The sequence below is a fragment of the Delphinapterus leucas genome, chromosome 7 (genome assembly GCF_059928025.1).
Source record: "Delphinapterus leucas isolate spDelLeu-1000000601 "Yukka" chromosome 7, BTC_Dleu_Yukka2, whole genome shotgun sequence".
NCBI lineage: Eukaryota > Metazoa > Chordata > Mammalia > Artiodactyla > Monodontidae > Delphinapterus > Delphinapterus leucas.
Window position 1 is genome coordinate 87,551,162 of NC_143135.1, and position 17,861 is coordinate 87,569,022.

General features: G+C 35.2%; 1 protein-coding gene across 1 annotated transcript in view; it reads right to left on the reverse strand.

Annotated features, from left to right (window-relative positions):
• ARHGAP20 (Rho GTPase activating protein 20) overlaps positions 1-17,861 on the reverse strand; it is a 161,420-nt gene that overhangs the window by 39,504 nt on the left and 104,055 nt on the right. Inside the window, exons 5-9 of the mRNA XM_022561561.2 lie at positions 13,698-13,739; positions 12,666-12,750; positions 9,536-9,613; positions 4,807-4,873; positions 2,269-2,457 (exon numbers count right to left, since the gene is read on the reverse strand). Coding sequence (XP_022417269.2) covers positions 2,269-2,457; positions 4,807-4,873; positions 9,536-9,613; positions 12,666-12,750; positions 13,698-13,739 — 461 coding nt within the window. The remainder of the gene's footprint in view (positions 1-2,268; positions 2,458-4,806; positions 4,874-9,535; positions 9,614-12,665; positions 12,751-13,697; positions 13,740-17,861) is intronic.

Sequence of the window (17,861 nt, forward strand, 5' to 3'; positions counted from 1 at the left end):
TCAAACTACAGTTCCAGCAGTATTTACCAACCTTAATGCAAGTGAAAGGAATTTTCTATGTTTCAAAATCATTTGTGCAACTGAACTGTGCAAAAAGAAATTTCCATATTCCAAAATCCTTTAACTTCTACCTAACCTTCAATTGGAAGTGATTAATTTGCAATGAAACGACATGCCAAAAGGCAAATATCAAAGGAGGAATCTAACAAAATTCTATAAATGCCTCCAAAGAGAGGAATATGCTCAATTAAAATTATATGCTTGTAGAATGATATATTAGTATTTGGCAGTACCTATCTGTGTGAAAAGATATTTTCAAAGATCATGAAATATATAAAATCTCATTACAGATCAGAACATTTTGCATTCAATTATTATCATAGGAATATTAATTTTGAACCCCAATTAAGCAAAATGTTATTTCCGAAAAAGAATTCAATTCTTCTCATTAGTATATCTGTATTACATAAAACGGTACTCAGTTACTACTACATATTGAACATCATCAGTGAAAAATTTGTGGAAATTTGTTTTCTCTCGTTATAAGTACCTAGGTAATAGCTGCAATTTTGTCTGCTGACGTGCAAATTTTACTACCTGGTCCCTTACAGAGAAAGTCTGTTGATCCCTGATCTAAGTCAGTGGTTTCCAAAGCAGTTGTTCACCAAAATCCCCTGTATTAAAAAAATACAAAACTGCTTCATCTGTTAATTTTTTAGCTACACAGGTAGGTTGTCACCATTGGTCTATAGTTACTCCATCCCTGATCCCATTTATCATGAATCATCTTACAGCTGCAACCATTACTACCTTAACTTTTAACAGGGAGAAACAGAGGATTAATAAGTAGAGGATGCCTACAATTTAATAAGCAGGTCGTTGACAAAATTGGGTAAACCCCTTAGGATTCTTGATCTCTGATTATTTTGGTCCAATTAATTAAAATACATTTATTTTATTTTATTGACAAGGGACCCAGAGAAACAATTTTGAAAAACAGGAGTATAAAGGTAGAAGAGTAAAATATTATTCTCCTCAGCTTAATTATAAAGGCAACATTCCCTTTATATCTTTAATGAATACTAACAACAGACCTATTAATAAATTAATTCAACAAATATTTATTGGATGCTTTTTTTATATATATTCAGACACTGTTCCAGGTGCTGGGAATATAGCAGTAAACAAAATAGACCAAATTCTCTGCCTCACATTTTAGTGGATGGAAAACTATAACATCTCTATAATACCCCTCCCAAATGGTCCAAAGATGTGAGTAAATAGCGTTAGGGTTCAAAACCTCAATTTACCACTATAGGAGAGAGGAGGACTAGTGCAAATGTAAGATAAGTTTTTATAGCTGGTGTTAGCAAGATTAGGGAGCCCTGACCAATGACTTCAATAAAGGATAAAGTGTGAGGCTAGGTCATCAACAGAAAGTGACAGGGTTGGACATGCATGTGTGGGGCGATGAGTATAAAACAATGGCCACTGTTCAGTGGGTCCCCCAGTTTGTTCAAATTGACATAAGCAGCTACAAAAATTCAGCATCAATTTTCTACTACCCCACTCACACTTTTTGGTGTGATATATTTTCTTCTATTTTCTACACAATCTATTCTCAGACTGAGGGCGTAAAGCTCAAACTTGGGTTAAGGTAATTAATGATGGTCCTCCTATGTTGATTATCACTTTTATCATTCTGGAGTCTTTATTATGGTGTGGGTAAGGGATGGTTACGTTCACAGGGATCAGAATAGATTAGTAGACAAAGGAGAGATTTCTGTGGAAATCATCTTAATCTTAACAGACTTACCAGTACCAGGATCCAGGTAGGGCATCAGAGTCTCCTGACACCCATCACTGACAGCCTCCTTTTTATAATGTGACCATTTAGGGGGAACACACAATGCAATGTATTACAGTACAAAGAAATCATTGAAGCACCTGCAGCACTGCCTGGTGCCTTTGACTCTGCAGTGGGCATAGGTTAAAGGGGAAAGAATAGTGAAGAAAGAAGGAACAGACTCTACTGCAGTCAGTAACTGCTGATTATAAGTCAGTCACTCCTACTGCTGATTTATAAAACCATCTTCTAAAACTCCATCTTTCCTTTCAAAACACTTAGCAAATTCAAAAGAAAAAATACTTCATCTGGCTGGAAGTTTGGGTCTTTGTCTGTATAAAGGCAAAGAACTTTGAAAACTTTGCTTTCAGGAATGAAAAGTTTTGCTAAAAAAAGTCTCTATGAGGGAGGAGAAAACTCACCACTCAGCTGCTGGGCCACAGCCAGGCGGCTGGGCTTCAGGATGAACTGGCATTGCATCTCTCGGGGCAGCTGTTCCATGAGGAAGGGCTCTTGGAAGTTGGAAGGTGTGGGGGAATCCTTTGATCCCTGCGTCAGGAGTGTAGTGTCTCGAAGATGGCTCATTTTAATTCCATAGGGATATTCATGCCCTACACAGAGAAAAAATCTAAACATAGACTTTAGGCTGACTGACACCAAGAGCGTGTGTGCTACATACTGGAATGTACTGCAATTTGCTCCTGGGACTTTTGGTATAAAGAATCCTTTTTTTGGCTTAATGATCACCATGCACACTCTTACAGTTGGAGACCAGTGCATGATGCAGCAGCCCAACCAGAGTAGTCTTTTTTTTTTTTTGGAGAGGGGAGAAAAAAAAATCAAAGAGGAAAAAAAATCTTTAAAGAATATCTTGTTTGGGAATGCACAGATTGTCTTTAAGTTGCATAATGTTGACTCTTCCTATGTTCACATCTGAGAATATTTAAAGGTAGTCTAGTTTCTCCTTTGACACTAACTATATCTGCAAATCTTCAGCCAATCCTTGACCTCTGATTTAAAATATTTACCCTACCTACCACACAGCATTATAAGGATCAAATAAGTAAACATTAGTAGTTAATATTATTTAAATAATAAGGGCAGAAAACTATATATTTCAAGCATCACTATTATTACTATTATTCAACACAAGATATCTTTCTGAAAAAGACATTTTATACTGTTTACTAGTTATATAATTAGAGTTACTCAAGACTCATTAGGACTGGTTTGTTTGATTTACGCTTCCCTCCCACCACTGTCCTCTGAGGTTGTTATTCATAAGCAATAATTAGAAGGAAGACTGCAGGGTATCAGAAAAAGAGACAAGATTCAAAAAGGAATTTTCAAACTAGAAAAACTAAACCCTGGACATCTGACTGCAACATGATTTTTTGCTCTTTAGTACTCTTAAGTAATTCTATTTTTTAAATTAATCCTCATGTACCATTATGCCATAGACTTAGTTTACGTTTTAAAGAGGGTAAATTCTCTTCTATTCCTGATTTATCACTGAATGTAATTCAGTGAACTCTTCCATTTCCTTTCCATCTGGCATAGGGATACAATGTCAATGTTCCATTAACATCAAGTACTACAGCAACTTTCAGGGATTAAGGCAAAAAAAGGACTTCTATGACAGCAATAAAGCAAAATCAATTTAGCAAAATAGCCAATAGCTAATCTATAACTGAAGTTTACAAGGCATGTTAAAATATGCAATGGAGAATTGTTGCTAAGTAACAATCATGTCCCATGTCCCATGTATTTTTTTAGTGAGAGTTAGAAATGAGCTTGAAGCTGTTTAAGTCTGAGAGTTACCATCTATATAGTTTTAATTAAATTAATATATTTTATTAAAACAATTATTTTATGTACTCATTCGGTTTTTAAACACAGCTTTAATTGTTGCTCATTGACTTTTACAAAAATGACAACATTAAGAAACTGGAAATGCAGTGAATTTTGTCCCCAGCCATGTGCACAATGACTTGCTTTACTTTAAGTCTGAGAATATACATTTCATAGAACAGTTTGGTTTTAGATTATTCAGATTATTTGAAACCTGAATTACACAGTAGTGATCTCACAGGTAAATGAAAGGATTCCATGAGATAACTCATATGATATGCTTTGCCCAATTCTGGCAGGATAGTAAGCATTTAAAAATTATTAACAGAAATCATCATCATCACCATCAATCATCAATGTCATCATCTCAAGATCTGCTACAGATACTGTCCCTTATTGTAATTGGTTTATTTCTGTTAACCACACTGAAGGGCCTCACTGATCAAGAATATTTTTTAGCTAAATGATTTAAATAAGGTGAAGATGTAACCTATTTGCCAATAATTCTTCAAAACAAATGCTGGAAAATTTGGCTAGAGAAGTAGCAAAGTAGTTAGTAAAGTAGTAGTTATTGCTAAGTTGGTCAGTGAAGACTAAGAATCTAAATGGTTTAATTTCATTGTCTTTATGATGGCTAGGAAAGTGCTGGGCACAGGGCAGGTGTTAAATACTCACTGATATTGATAGATTGAGGCATGATTGGATTATAGTCTTCCATAGAGACAAGTAGTAGGTAGGAAAGGGAACAGGGAATTCAAAAACTAAATATGAAAAATAAATATATAGGGAAAAAGGAATACCAATACATATTGCTTTATTTTGGAAAAAAAATTAAAAAGGTTGACAAGATAGTGCTTCTGTAAAGTGAAAAAAAAAGAAGAAAATTTACATTTCTCTTCCCAACTATACCATTAGCTTCTTGAATGAAGAGATATTATTTGTCTGGCACATAGGAAATATTTGATATTTATTAAATTAATATATAAATATTATAGAAGATTAATATTTAATAGTATTGAAATTTAGGACCATATGACCAATTCTCTGAGGCATTTAGAATTAAAATTAAAACACAATCAATCCTATCTTATATTTTCATAGAAACTTACCAATAAGTGGGTATGGTGCCTCTTCTTTGCCAGAATTGACCCATAACTGGTACTCTCTCTCAGAGCCCTTGGAGATAAAAGAATTAACAATAATTCTTTCACATTTGGTAAATGAATGAGGATACTTATTTTTTTGGCAATTTTATGTTTTGCAAAACAGAAAGAACAGAGACAATATAAATGCTTTTCAGGTTCATGGGGGTGGATATGGCCTTTGAAGATGGCAGTGCTGATTCCTACAAACCATCTCTCCCTCTCTAATCCCCAAAAGAGGACTAAGAAACCCTGCCCTTTTTCCCTAGGGATGACTAGGGATCCATGAACTGCAATAGAATCAGGCCCTCACTATTATGGGTAGCCCACAGAATATGAAATCATATATTTGCCTTTTTACAAAGTAAGCAGAAACTTCCTGGTTTTCTAAAAGGTAAATCTATCTTCTTCAGAGTCCTGCCTTCTGCTATCTCTAAACTTCTCAGAGAATATTGGACTTAATCTCCAACATGTCCCTGCAAAGACAACCTTGTTATCCAGAAAGCCACTACACTGCTGTGTCTGTGATGAAAAAGTAAAGTCTCAAAGGCTGATTATTAGCTTAGCTGCTTCTGAGTGGAAGAAGAATGACCAACGGGCTTTGAGGAGAGGAGACAGGTAGCTGGCACAATCCACACTGGCTTTATTTTGGGCAAGTCCAGGCCTAGGGACAGAAAGGACAAGAATTCTGTCTACAGAATAGGCCCAGTTATGGGGAACAATGAAACTGTTCACTAGCAGAACTACAACCCAGCAATATTGAAACTCCCACTTGAAAGAAATAATACTAAATTATACAGACTTTGCTGTATCCTCTAGAAGATAAAGCAAAAATGTTTTAAATGAAATTACAACAGACTGATAATATTTAATGTTCTTGCCTTTATCTTCTGATTAAAAATCAGGACCCTGACCTTATAATGGAGGGTCCTGGCTAGGAGATTACCCCTCCCAATACCCTCCCCTACTCTGTCACTTCCTTCACTATCCCCTAGTCAAAAAATTTGTATTGCAAACAGGAAGAGCAATCTAACAATGATCATTTCTTTTTTTTTGGTAGTGTCTGAAAACACCTTAATAATCCCTTAGAACAGTACAGCCAAACAGCCTCAATTCCTAACTATATTGAACAGAAATATTTTTGGTATGATGAGATTGATCACTTTATCCAAAAGGAAAGCATAAATAAGAAAATGAGTCATGTCATTAATTAATCTCTCTTCCTTCCCTTAAACTACTCATTCTCTTCCAATGTATAATTATATAAGCTTAGAAATCAATGCAGAGGTGCCTGCTTTATTCAGTGCATATATATTTATTTACATCTTAAATATATTATTAAATTTCACTAAAATAAATCAGATCTATTATTCTAAATTGTGGTTGCCCTGAGTTCTTAAGGGCTTATAATAGCAATGTGTAAAAGCAATCTGAAATACAGTTAAGACTATGGCATATCTTATGTATATGCTATGTCACATCTTAGTAACACCATGTTTTCATACTTATAGAGAATCTCACTCAAGAAATGGTGTTGTTCAAGTTCTTCCTTTAGTTCCATCCTTCTGAAAGTCATTCCCTTTAATACAAGTACCTACTGTGTGGTTTTTATATACTGGTAGGGAGGACATGAGAACTTTCTGATTCTTTTTCCCTACCTCATCCTCAAACATTCCAATCTTCCCTATTAATAAAATTTCAAAAACTCATCATTGCCCCATGAAACAGAAGGAAGCAGAAGCTAAAAGCAAAACTGGGGAAAATGTGGTGTCCATACTAAAAGTCTTTAAATCCATGATCTAATTCAAAGCTTACTTTTAAATTTACAGATTCAATAGGAGGTACCATCTACCTTATCCTCTGGACCTGCAGCCAGTGAATATGGTTATTAGCTGTATGTTCTTTATGTAAAAATTCTACTGTAGAGCAGATCCTTCAGAATTCATCATCCTAAGACTGATTGACTCTTGGGATAAGTGAATAATTGGGGAAGGAGGTTGAAAGGAGAATTTTATGCCAAAAAACTCCCTAACTGTATATGTATAGCATATAAAATTAAAATGCATATTATTATCTCTCTAAAATTATAGTCTAATCTTATTATGCTTTTCAGTTCACACAGGTTATAAAATGGGAGTGGAAGAAGAGCACTCAATGTTAAGCTAATATTAAGACTTTACTGTCCTAGGCAAAAGACCTGTACTCTGAAAATTATAAAACGTTAATAAAAGAAACCAAACATAAGGCAAATAAATGGAAAGATAACTCATGTTCACTGATTGGAAGGATTAATATTGTTAAAATGTCCATACTACCTAAAGCAACTGACATTTAATACAATCCCTATCAAAATACCCATGACATTTTTCACAGAACTAGAACAAATAATCCTAAAATTTGTATGGAACCATGAAAGACCCCAAATAGCCAAAGCATTCTTGAGAAAAAAGAACAAAGCTGGGGGTATCATGCTCCCCAGCTTCAAATGATACTACAAAGCTACAGTAATCAAAACAGTATGATACTGGCACAAAAACAGGCACAATGCAACAGAATAGAGAACCCAGAAGTAAATCCAGATGAATATGGTCAATTAATCTACAACAAAGTAGGAAAAAATATACAATGGAGAAAATAAAGTCTCTTCAATAGTGGCATTGGGAAAACCAGACAGCTGCACATAAAAACTGAAATTAGAATATTTCCCCTACCATGTACAAAAATAAAGTCAAAATGGATTAAAGGCCTAAATGTTAAGACTGGAAACCAAAAAACTCCTAGAAGAGAACACAGGCAGAACACTTTTTTTTTTTTTAACATCTTTATAGAACACTTTTTGACATAAACAGTAACAATATTTTTTTTTGCATCTATCTTCCAAGGCAAATCAAATAAAAGCAAAAATAAAGAAATGAGACCTAATCAAAGTAAAAGATTTTACAAAGCAAAGGAGACCACTGACAAAACAAGAAGACAACCTACAGAATGGGAGAAGATATTTGCAAATGATATGACCGACAAGGGGTTAATATTCAAAATGTTTAAACAGCTCATACAACTCAATATCAAAAAAACAAACAATCCAATCCCAAAATGGCAGAAGACATGGATAGATATTTTTCCAAAGATGACTTACAGATGGCGAGCTAATAGGCACATGAAAAGGTGCTCAACATCGCTAATTATCAGAGAAATGCAAATCAAAACAATGAGATATTACCTCACACCTTTAAGAATGGCTATCATCAAAACAATCACAAGTAACAAATATTTTCAAGAATGTAGATAAAAGGGAACCTTTGTACACTGTTGGTGAGAATGTAAATTGGTACAGCCCTTGTGGAAAATAGTATGGAGGTTCCTCAAAAAACTAAAAATAGAGTTACCATAAGATCCAGCCATTCCACTCCTGGGAATATATCCAAAGAAAACAAAAACACTAATTTGAAAAGACACACACACCCCAATGTTCACAGTGGCATTATTTATAATATCCAAGATATTGAAGCAACCCAAGTGTCGGTCAACAGATAAATGGATGAAGAATATGTGGTGTGTGTGTGTATTTGTGTGTGTGTGTGTTTGTGTATATGTATAGTGGAATACTACTCAGCCATAAATAAGAATGAAAATTCTGTCATTTGCAACAACATGGATAGATTAGAGAAAGACAAATACTGTATATATTCATTTATATGTAGATTCTAAAAAATAAAACAAACAAACAGATATAACAAAACAGAAACAGACATACAGAGAACTAGTGTTACCAATGAGTTGTAGGGTAGGAGGAAGGGCAAGATAGGTGAAGGGGATTATGAGGTATAAACTACTAGGTATAAAATAAATAAGATACCTGGATGTAGTACAGCACAGGAAATATAGCCAATATATATATATATTTTTTGGCGGTACGCAGGCCTCTCACTGTTGTGGCCGCTCCCGTTGTGGAGCACAGGCTCCGGACATGCAGGCCCAGCGGCCATCGCTCACAGGCCCAGCCGCTCCGCGGCATGTGGGATCTTCCCAGACCGGGGCATGAACCCGTGTCCCCTGCATCGGCAGGTGGACCCTCAACCACTGCGCCACCAGGGAAGCCCTGTAGCCAATATTTTATAGTAACTTTAAATGCAGTATAATCTATAAAAACATCAAATCACTATGTTGTACACCTGAAACTATTAGGCTGGCCAAAAAGTTAGTTTGGGTTTTACCATACGATGTTACTTAAAAAACCAAACACACTTTTTGGCCAACCCAACAATGTTGTAATTCAACTACACTTCAATTAAAAACAAAACAAAACAGGGCTTCCCTGGTAGCACAGTGGTTGAGAGTCTGCCTGCCGATGCAGGGGACATGGGTTCGTGCCCCGGTCCGGGAAGATCCCACATGCCGCGGAGCAGCTACGCCCGTGAGCCATGGCCGCTGAGCCTGCGCGTCCGGAGCCTGTGCTCCGCAACGGGAGAGGCCACAACAGTGAGAGGCCTGCGTACTGCAAAAACAAACAAACAAACAAAACAAAACCCTCAAAAAGAATAAAAAACTTTACTGTCCTTATTTTCTACATTTCTGGGGACAAAATATGACTGGTATCTCTAATAATCAGCTGTCTTATGATGGAAGGGATAATATTTATAAGAATCAAAGTATCAAAGTTTGTTTTTAATTAAGAATATCTAGCAGAGTAACTTACAGTTATCCCTAGCATTGGCAGTGACATGTTGATAACTTCATTTGCTGTATCTGAATTCGTTACTGTTATAGTTTTAGACTGTGGAAAGAAAAGAAATAAGAAATATAGCTATAAATAAAGAATTTTAAAACAGGTGAACAAATAATTATTGTCAAGTGATTATCCACAGGCAAATCCTGATTTCAAGTGTTGACAGAGTAAAGCACAACTTAAGTAGAACACAAACCCTTGATAATTTACTTTCATTCCATATTATGCCTTTTAATAAAACATCTCTTCCTCTTAAAATAAAGAATATATGACTCAAAAATATAAGAACTTAAGCCAGAAATAAAAAGAATAAATATATTTCAGAGAGACAGGACCACCCTCCCAATCAAACAAACAAAAATAATCAGTGAGGTTGGTCCTCTGCATCATGTCCATGACTATTTCCATTAAGCATTGTGCAGTAAAAAAGGGAGAGCATTAGATTACTTTCTATTTCTTTCTGAGTACTGTTTTCACAGTGTGGGTTTTCATTTCTTTGTATGGTAAAGTCAGTTCAGGTAAAATCAGAGTAAGAAATGGTTACAAAAGACATCTTTAAAAAAACCCCACTATTTATTGAGCACTTTCTGTATGTCAGGCACTGTGGCTGCTGAGATTTTCGTTGTTGAAATCTTTAGAGGCCTTAAAACCAATGGGCCTAGCAAACAAATTGAAAATTTTAGAAAGCTCAATTCTGTTACCAACTCTGCCACTGAATAGGGTATCTATAATAGCCCTATGCTAAATGCTAAACTACATTGAGAAATTACTATCTAAAAATAAAGAGTTCACAAGAAAGAGAAATGGAATTAACGAGATTCCGAGATATCTATAGAGTTCACTGAACTCTAAATAGACATTATTTAAATATAAGACAATGCTATGCTATCAAAAAAGAAATATTAGTTTAGGATTGACATGTACACACTGCTCTATTTAAAATAGATAACCAACAAGGACCTACTGTATAGCACAAGGAACTCTGTTCAATAATCTGTAATAACCTAAACGAGAAAAGAATTTGAAAAAGTATAGATACATGTATATGTACTGTGTAACTGAATCACTTTGCTGTACACCTGAAACTAACACAACATTGTTAATCAACTATACTCCAATATAAAATAAAAATTAAAAAAAGAAATATTTACTATGCACATAGAGTAGGTTTTACATATTATAATTATTGGATAAATGAGCAATTAGTGCTGTGTCCCTGATAAGGCTTAAATGGCACAAATAAGTAACATAAACGGAAACAAAATGATCTAAAAATAAAGCTAAGTGAAATCTACTGATAACTCATCACTTATCTCTCCATTACAGTATTTATTCTCTATAAGCCTACTACTTAACATGACAAATTGCCTCAAGTTTGTTAACTGATTTAAAATGGTGTTCCTTATAGCTCCAAGGATTAAGCAAAAGTATCTCAGAAATGAACAGGGAAGGCTCAGTGTTTGTCTTCTACCAGAATGGCAGAGATGTTTTACATACTGGGCTTTAAGTTGAGATAGAATATAATAAAGGCTTCTGCTTTTTTCTTTTGAGTCTGAAAACCCTTTCATTTAATTTAAAGAAACACTCTATAAAGTCTTTTGTAAAGTGAAGGATCTACCCTGTAATACTAATAATCACTCCCAATGTACCTGGTTTCTAAGATAATGGTTTTTCTTAATATTAGGTATATATGTTCAAAATAATAATTATAGGATGTGTTTTTTTTCTTTTTTCCTGCATGCCTCTTGGGTAGACAAAACAAATGAATTTTAGCAGATAAGTGTTCTTTGCTAGTAAACAAATAAAATAAAGAGACAAAACTGAGAATGTGGCTATTTGTTTTCCCATATTAGCAGAATTCACTAACAGGTTGTGCATAATCAGAGGCCAAGGATAAAGAATGCTTCTCATACATGCACTACTATTTGGGGGGAATCACTCTGCAAGCAGGGCTCCCTGAAAGGAGGCTCTTGCCACGAAACAACTTCAGAGAGCAAAGGACAGAGTGTCATATCATCATGGACTTTAACCAGGGTACTAGTGATAAAACAGAGCACCCAATTCAACCAAATCTCGTCTTCTTTTCCAAAACCAGTCCTTTCTCAAGCACACACTTTCCATACACTGAAAGTGTTGGAAAAAATTCAAGAGCTTTTCCATGAAAATCCTGAATGTAACCAACTGCCATAACAACTGAATCAAAGCTGGCAGAAAAACAGTGGTGCTTTTTTCCTCTTTACTTTGCTACAGAAGATGTCTGTAGTCTCATAGCATACACATTTGAGCATTTCCCTCAGGCAATGACATCTAGCACTCATGTCAGAACATTTGTATGACTTTTGCCCAAAACATAACTATTTTGTACTACATATTTTTCCACACACAAAACTATTCTGTGTGATCTAGGGCTGCTATGAAGTGTGGCAAACCACAGTATCATAAAAATATTCATTTCCATTTTGTGTATCATTAATAACATCTTGGCATGATATTTCAGCCATAAAATTCCACACAATAACTAGGGCTAAACAAACTTAATTTTCATTGACCAAAATGATAAAAACCATGAGGTAGAATATGCTGATCCATTAAAAATGTTATCTTTCCCAGCTCATCCATTTATTAACCTGAGGAATTCAATACTTAAAAACTCAAAGAATGAAGAACTTTCCAAAACCCACTCTCTACTTGAGAAGTGACAAGTTGGAAAAACTTGCTTAATACTAATAGGAAATATCTCCTTGTGGAAATGTCTTTACTACAAGCCTCTGCAGCTGCTACTGAAAGGATCCAGAGAAACATTAATGCCAGAGGGAGGAAAGAGACATCTGACAGGCAATATTCTTTCCAAGTGTAAATGTTAAATACTGTAATTAATATGAATCTCTCTTGCTTCATTTTCTCTAGGGTTACTTTTCATATGAACAAAGATACACAGATACCCCAGGAAATGCACTTTCTCATAATGGTACTTCTAAATGCCTACCTTCCACAGCACATACACAGACTGTCTGTCTGCCTGCCTGTCTCTCTTCTTATCCATGGTGTTCTGCCTTATGCAGGGACTTGGAATTTAATTTTCTGGCTTAGAAACACTTACATAGGCACAATTCCCAATGTCCTTGGCGAAGATTTTGAGGGGAATGCTCTTCGGGTAGTCCTTCTCTTTCTCTAGATTGATGTATCTAATCAAATGCAACAACAACCCAAAACAACACTGAGTCAGATGGATTTTGCCAATGGCTTATTTTTAAATCAATCTATTTTGCTAATATTTTCAATATACTTATATGCTATTTTTAAAAAAGACAGATGGAGAGACTCAGCAAGGTCAGATTACATTATGGGTTGGAAGAGAATTTTAAAAAATTCTCAGGACATTAGGCATGGGCACAAAAAAGAAGAGGAGATCTATTTCAACTGAGGCTTGAGAAGTACAGTCAGGTTAAGGCACCTCTGGATGGTGTTTTATCCTCAAAGCTTCCCTACCTTCTCTGGACAGGCCCAGAATCTTAGTGATAAGTACAGGAGCATACATAATACTTTACTAGACCAAACCAAAACAATGGCCTTTTATTTCTCATTGAGCTCTCCAGTGCAGTATATATCTTGGTCGTCTCCATGTTTGGGAAGGGAGAGCAGGGAAGGGCTATGGGAATAAGAGATGAATCTCAATTGACCATTTTAGTCTTAATGCTCAAAGGTAGGGAAAATAATTGAATTTTGAGGTCCTCAGCAGAAAACCTCCATGTATGGAAACTTAATACATGCTTTGAGGAAACTGTTAGCTCCACATGGTAGGTTGGAGGCACCGAAAGAGATGGGAGAGATTACTGACTAATTTCTGTCTAGAATGATCTAACCAGACCTCAGTGTTCTCCTTCCTAGTAAGAAAGAAATACACATAATAACAGAACATTATTTATAGTAAGTAGTTGCTAGTGTACAGTCTAAACAGCTTATTTTGAGGCAAATGAACAATTTCTACTAAGGCAAAGGGGGACAGTTTGGGGCGCATCCCTGCAGAGAAAAATTTAATTCATTCAGCTACAACTTAAAGATTAAAAAAAAAAAATATATATATATATATATATATATATATATATATATATATATATACTGGAAAAAATACCTCTGAAGGAGAGAGAGCCATCTGTCCTTCTGTTCTGGAGAACTACAATCAAAGAAAATGGGAGACAAAATTAAACCACATAAAATACTTACTTCTAACAAATTAAGATTGTCAGTCCAAACGAAATATCAACAACCTGTTGTTATTGATGTGGGTGCACACAACTGCAACCCTGGCATGACTGTGTTCTGAAGAACCCTGAAGTGAAAATGCCCATTAGGCAGAGCTACACAGTTAAGCGTAGTTTTATTAAAACCTCTTGGACAGATCCAAGACAGACCCACTTTCTTACTTTATGGCTCTTTTACAAGTGGTACCCTGATAGTGGAAAGAGTACTTGATTTGGAATCCAAGCACCTTGTTTCAAAAATATATGCAAGATATATCATCATGGGCAAATCACTTAACATCGCTAAACTTCGATTTCCACATCTGTAAAACTGGGCTAATTATCTCAGAGTGTTTTTGTAGTTTTAAGTGCCATGCAAATAGAAAATATGCTTCATTTGAGATTAAAGAGGTTAAGGAGAAATGTGGCACATCGATGGAAATATCTTGGCCCAGAAACCAGTTGGTTGTCAGGAAAAGAAACACTTATTTCTCTATACATATGGCAGAACTATAATTTAGCCAATGAGTTCATAGAACTTATTCTTAATTACTATAATCCTCTAATTAAGATCAATTCATTAACAACTAAATAACTTAATTATTAATTTTACTGCTGAAGTCACTGTTGCATTTAATTCTTAAAGTTAAAAATAAAGTTTATTTCTATATGGCCTTATTGCTCATTAGCTTTTAAAATCATGTTTCTAATCTTCTCAAAGAAGTTGGAAACCCTAGTTATTTTCTTGTTCCAGAAAAATATACTTAACAAATATTTGTAATTTGTTTCTTTGTAGCCTAGCAATTTTCTCCATAAGCAATTTCCCAGAATTGGTAATCAGAAAGTGCATTATATCTCTTTTGCCACTGACCAATTTTTATCTTTCACAACTCCTTACAATCTTTGATGTCTTCTCCTTTCATAAACAGAAGATTTTCTAGGTTCATTTATGTCGAATATTACACTTATTTAGCAAAAATCTGTGTTGAAAAATAGATGAGTTTTCTTTAGACCTTAAAACATTTTTCAAAGCAATTAAAGAAAATTACCCCTTTAAACACTTAGTATTTTTTGAACTTTTAATTGACTTGTAAGACACAAACTGTACAATGCTTAAATGTACTGTTTGAACAATTTTCACAAATTGAACACATCCATGTGACTAGCACACAGATTATGAAACAGAAAACCACCATGGAAGGTCTCCCTGTGTTCCTTTTCAGGCACTAGCTCCCACTATACTGACTTCTAACAAAATAGAATAGTTTTGTTTGTTTGGATACTTTATATAAATGTAACCATATAGTATGTACTATTTTGTATCTGGCTTCTTTCATTCAACAGTATATTTGTGAGATATCCATATTACTGCATGTGGTTTTAGCTTGTTCATTCTCATTGCTGTATAGTGTTCCATTGTTTGAATATGTAGCATACAATTACTTTAAAATAAGCAAATTATGAAGTGCATCAGGTTAATTCATTGACATTGATTTGGTAATCTTCCTGTATTTTCCCCATCTCCTGCTCTATGCAAGAATCCAGGACTTCTCTTTCCTTGGTAATTATTCATCTCAGGCATTTTTACAGAACTAAAAATGGAAGTACTCCAAAATCAAGGTTAGCTCTGAGTTTAATAAACACCTATGGTAAGAGCCAGGAGAGAAGAAAGCCACATATCTTAGAGAAAGAAAAAGGGTAAGACAGATTGGAAAGATTCCCTCTAACTTGGGAGGAGATAGGGTCTGTTATCCCTAAGAGTTAGCTGGGAACCATATGTCACTCAGTTGAGGTGCCTAAAGAAACAGAAAGTCCCCAGAGGAAATGGTTATAAGGAGCAAGTGGGGAGGCTTGTTCCTAGGTACCAAGGTTTTTACATCAGCTAAGATACCTGCAGCCCACAAGTGGCAAGGAATCAGAGTATCTCGGATGTCAAAGAACAACTCTGGGCATAGCAGAGATAATGTCAGCAGTGGCCACAAAGAGACTGAAGGTCAGACTTTTCATCTGTTTTGAAGATATCACAGAAGTCTCTCATATCCTGGTTCTCCCTAAGAAAACAGGGGCTCCAGTAAAGAAGAAAATTTAATTTCCTAAAAGCCTGGCAAAATGGGGGCTCAAGATAGGTTTTTTTTTTTTTTTTTTCTCGGTACGCAGGCCTCTCACTGCTGTGGTCTCTCCCGCTGCAGAGCACAGGCTCCGGACGTGCAGGCTCAAGGGCCATGGCTCACGGGCCCAGCCGCTCTGCGGCATGTGGGATCTTCCCGGACCGGGGCACGAACCTGTGTCCCCTACATCGGCAGGCAGACTCTCAACCACTGTGCCACCAGGGAAGCCCTAGATTTTCTTAATATTTCCCGATATATAAATGATTTCTGATGTTATTTACTCCTTGGTAAAGATATGAGCCACTCTCATATCATTTCACTTCAGGCTGAAAAATTTCTGTCAGCATTTACTTTTTTGTACAGTTCTGCTGGTGATAAATTCTTAGAGTTTAAAACATTTTTTGAAGGATATTTTTGCTAGATATAGTATTCTAGGTTGAAAGCTTTTTCTTTAAATACTTAATTTTTTAACTGAAGTATAGTTGAATTACAGTATTATATTTGAGGTATACAGTATAGTGATTCAGTATTTTTATAGATTATATTACATTAAGAGTTATTATAAAATAATAATTATAATTCCCTGTGCTGTTCAATATATCCTTGTTGCTTATTTATTTTATACAGGGTAGTTTGTATCTCTTAATCCCATGCCCCTAACGTGCCCCTCCCCCCTTCCTTCTCCCCACTGGTAACCACTACTTTGTTTTCTGTATCTTTGAGTCTGTTTCTGTTTTTCTATGTCCATTCATTTGATTTATTTTCTAGATTCCACATATAAGTGATATTATACAGTATTTGTCTTTTGTTGACATACATCACTAAGCATAATATTCTCAAGGTCCATTCACATTGCTGCAGATGGCAGAATTTCATCCTTTTTTATGTCTGAGTAATACTCCATTGTGTGTGTGTGTGTGTGTATGTATATGTAAATATACACCACATCTTTACCCATTCATCTGTTGATGGACACAGGTTGCTTGTACAATATCTTGGCTATTGTACATAATGCCATTATGAACATTGGGTACGTGTATCTTTTTGAATTAGTGTTTTCATTTTTTTTCTGTATATACACCCAGGAGTGAAACTGCTGTATTCTGTGGTAGTTTTTAGTTTTTTTTGAAGACCCTCCATACTGTTTTCCACAGTGGCTGCACCAATTTACATTCTCACCAACAGTGTACAAGGGTTCCCTTTTATCCACATCCTCGAAAACATTTGCTATTTGTGTTCTTGTTGATGACAACCATTCTGAAAGGTGTGAGGTGATATCTCATTATTGTTTTGATTTGCATTTCTCAAACAATTAGCAATGTTGAGCATCTTTTCATGTGTCTGCTGTAAATCATCTTTGGAAAAATGTCTATTCAGGTCTTCTGCCTATTTTGGGATTGGGTGTTTGTTTTTTTTTGATAGTGGGTTGCACGAGCTGTTTAAATACTTTAGATATTATCCCCTTGTTGATCATATTTTCAAATATCTTCTCTCATTCTGTAGGTTGTCTTTTTGTTTTGTCAGTGGTCTCCTTTGCTATGCAAAAGCTCTTCGTTTAATTAGATCTCATTTCTTTATTTTTGCTTTTATTTATTTTACCTTAGGAAATAGATTAAAAAATATTGTCACTGTTTATGTCAGAGTGTTCTGCCTATGTTTTCTTCTATGAGTTTTATGGTTTCTGGTCTTACACTTAGGCCTTTAATCCATTTTGACTTTATTTTTGTATACAGTATGAGGGGATGTTCCGATCTCATTGTTTTACATGTAGATGTCCAGTTTTCCTAGTACCACTTATTGAAGAGACTTTATTTTCTCCATTGTATATTCTTGCCTACTTTGTTGTAGATTAACTGACTGTAGGTGTGTGAGTTTATTTCTGGGCTCTCTATTCTATTCCATTGATCTATGTATCTGTTGTTGTGCCAGTATCATGCTGTTTTGATT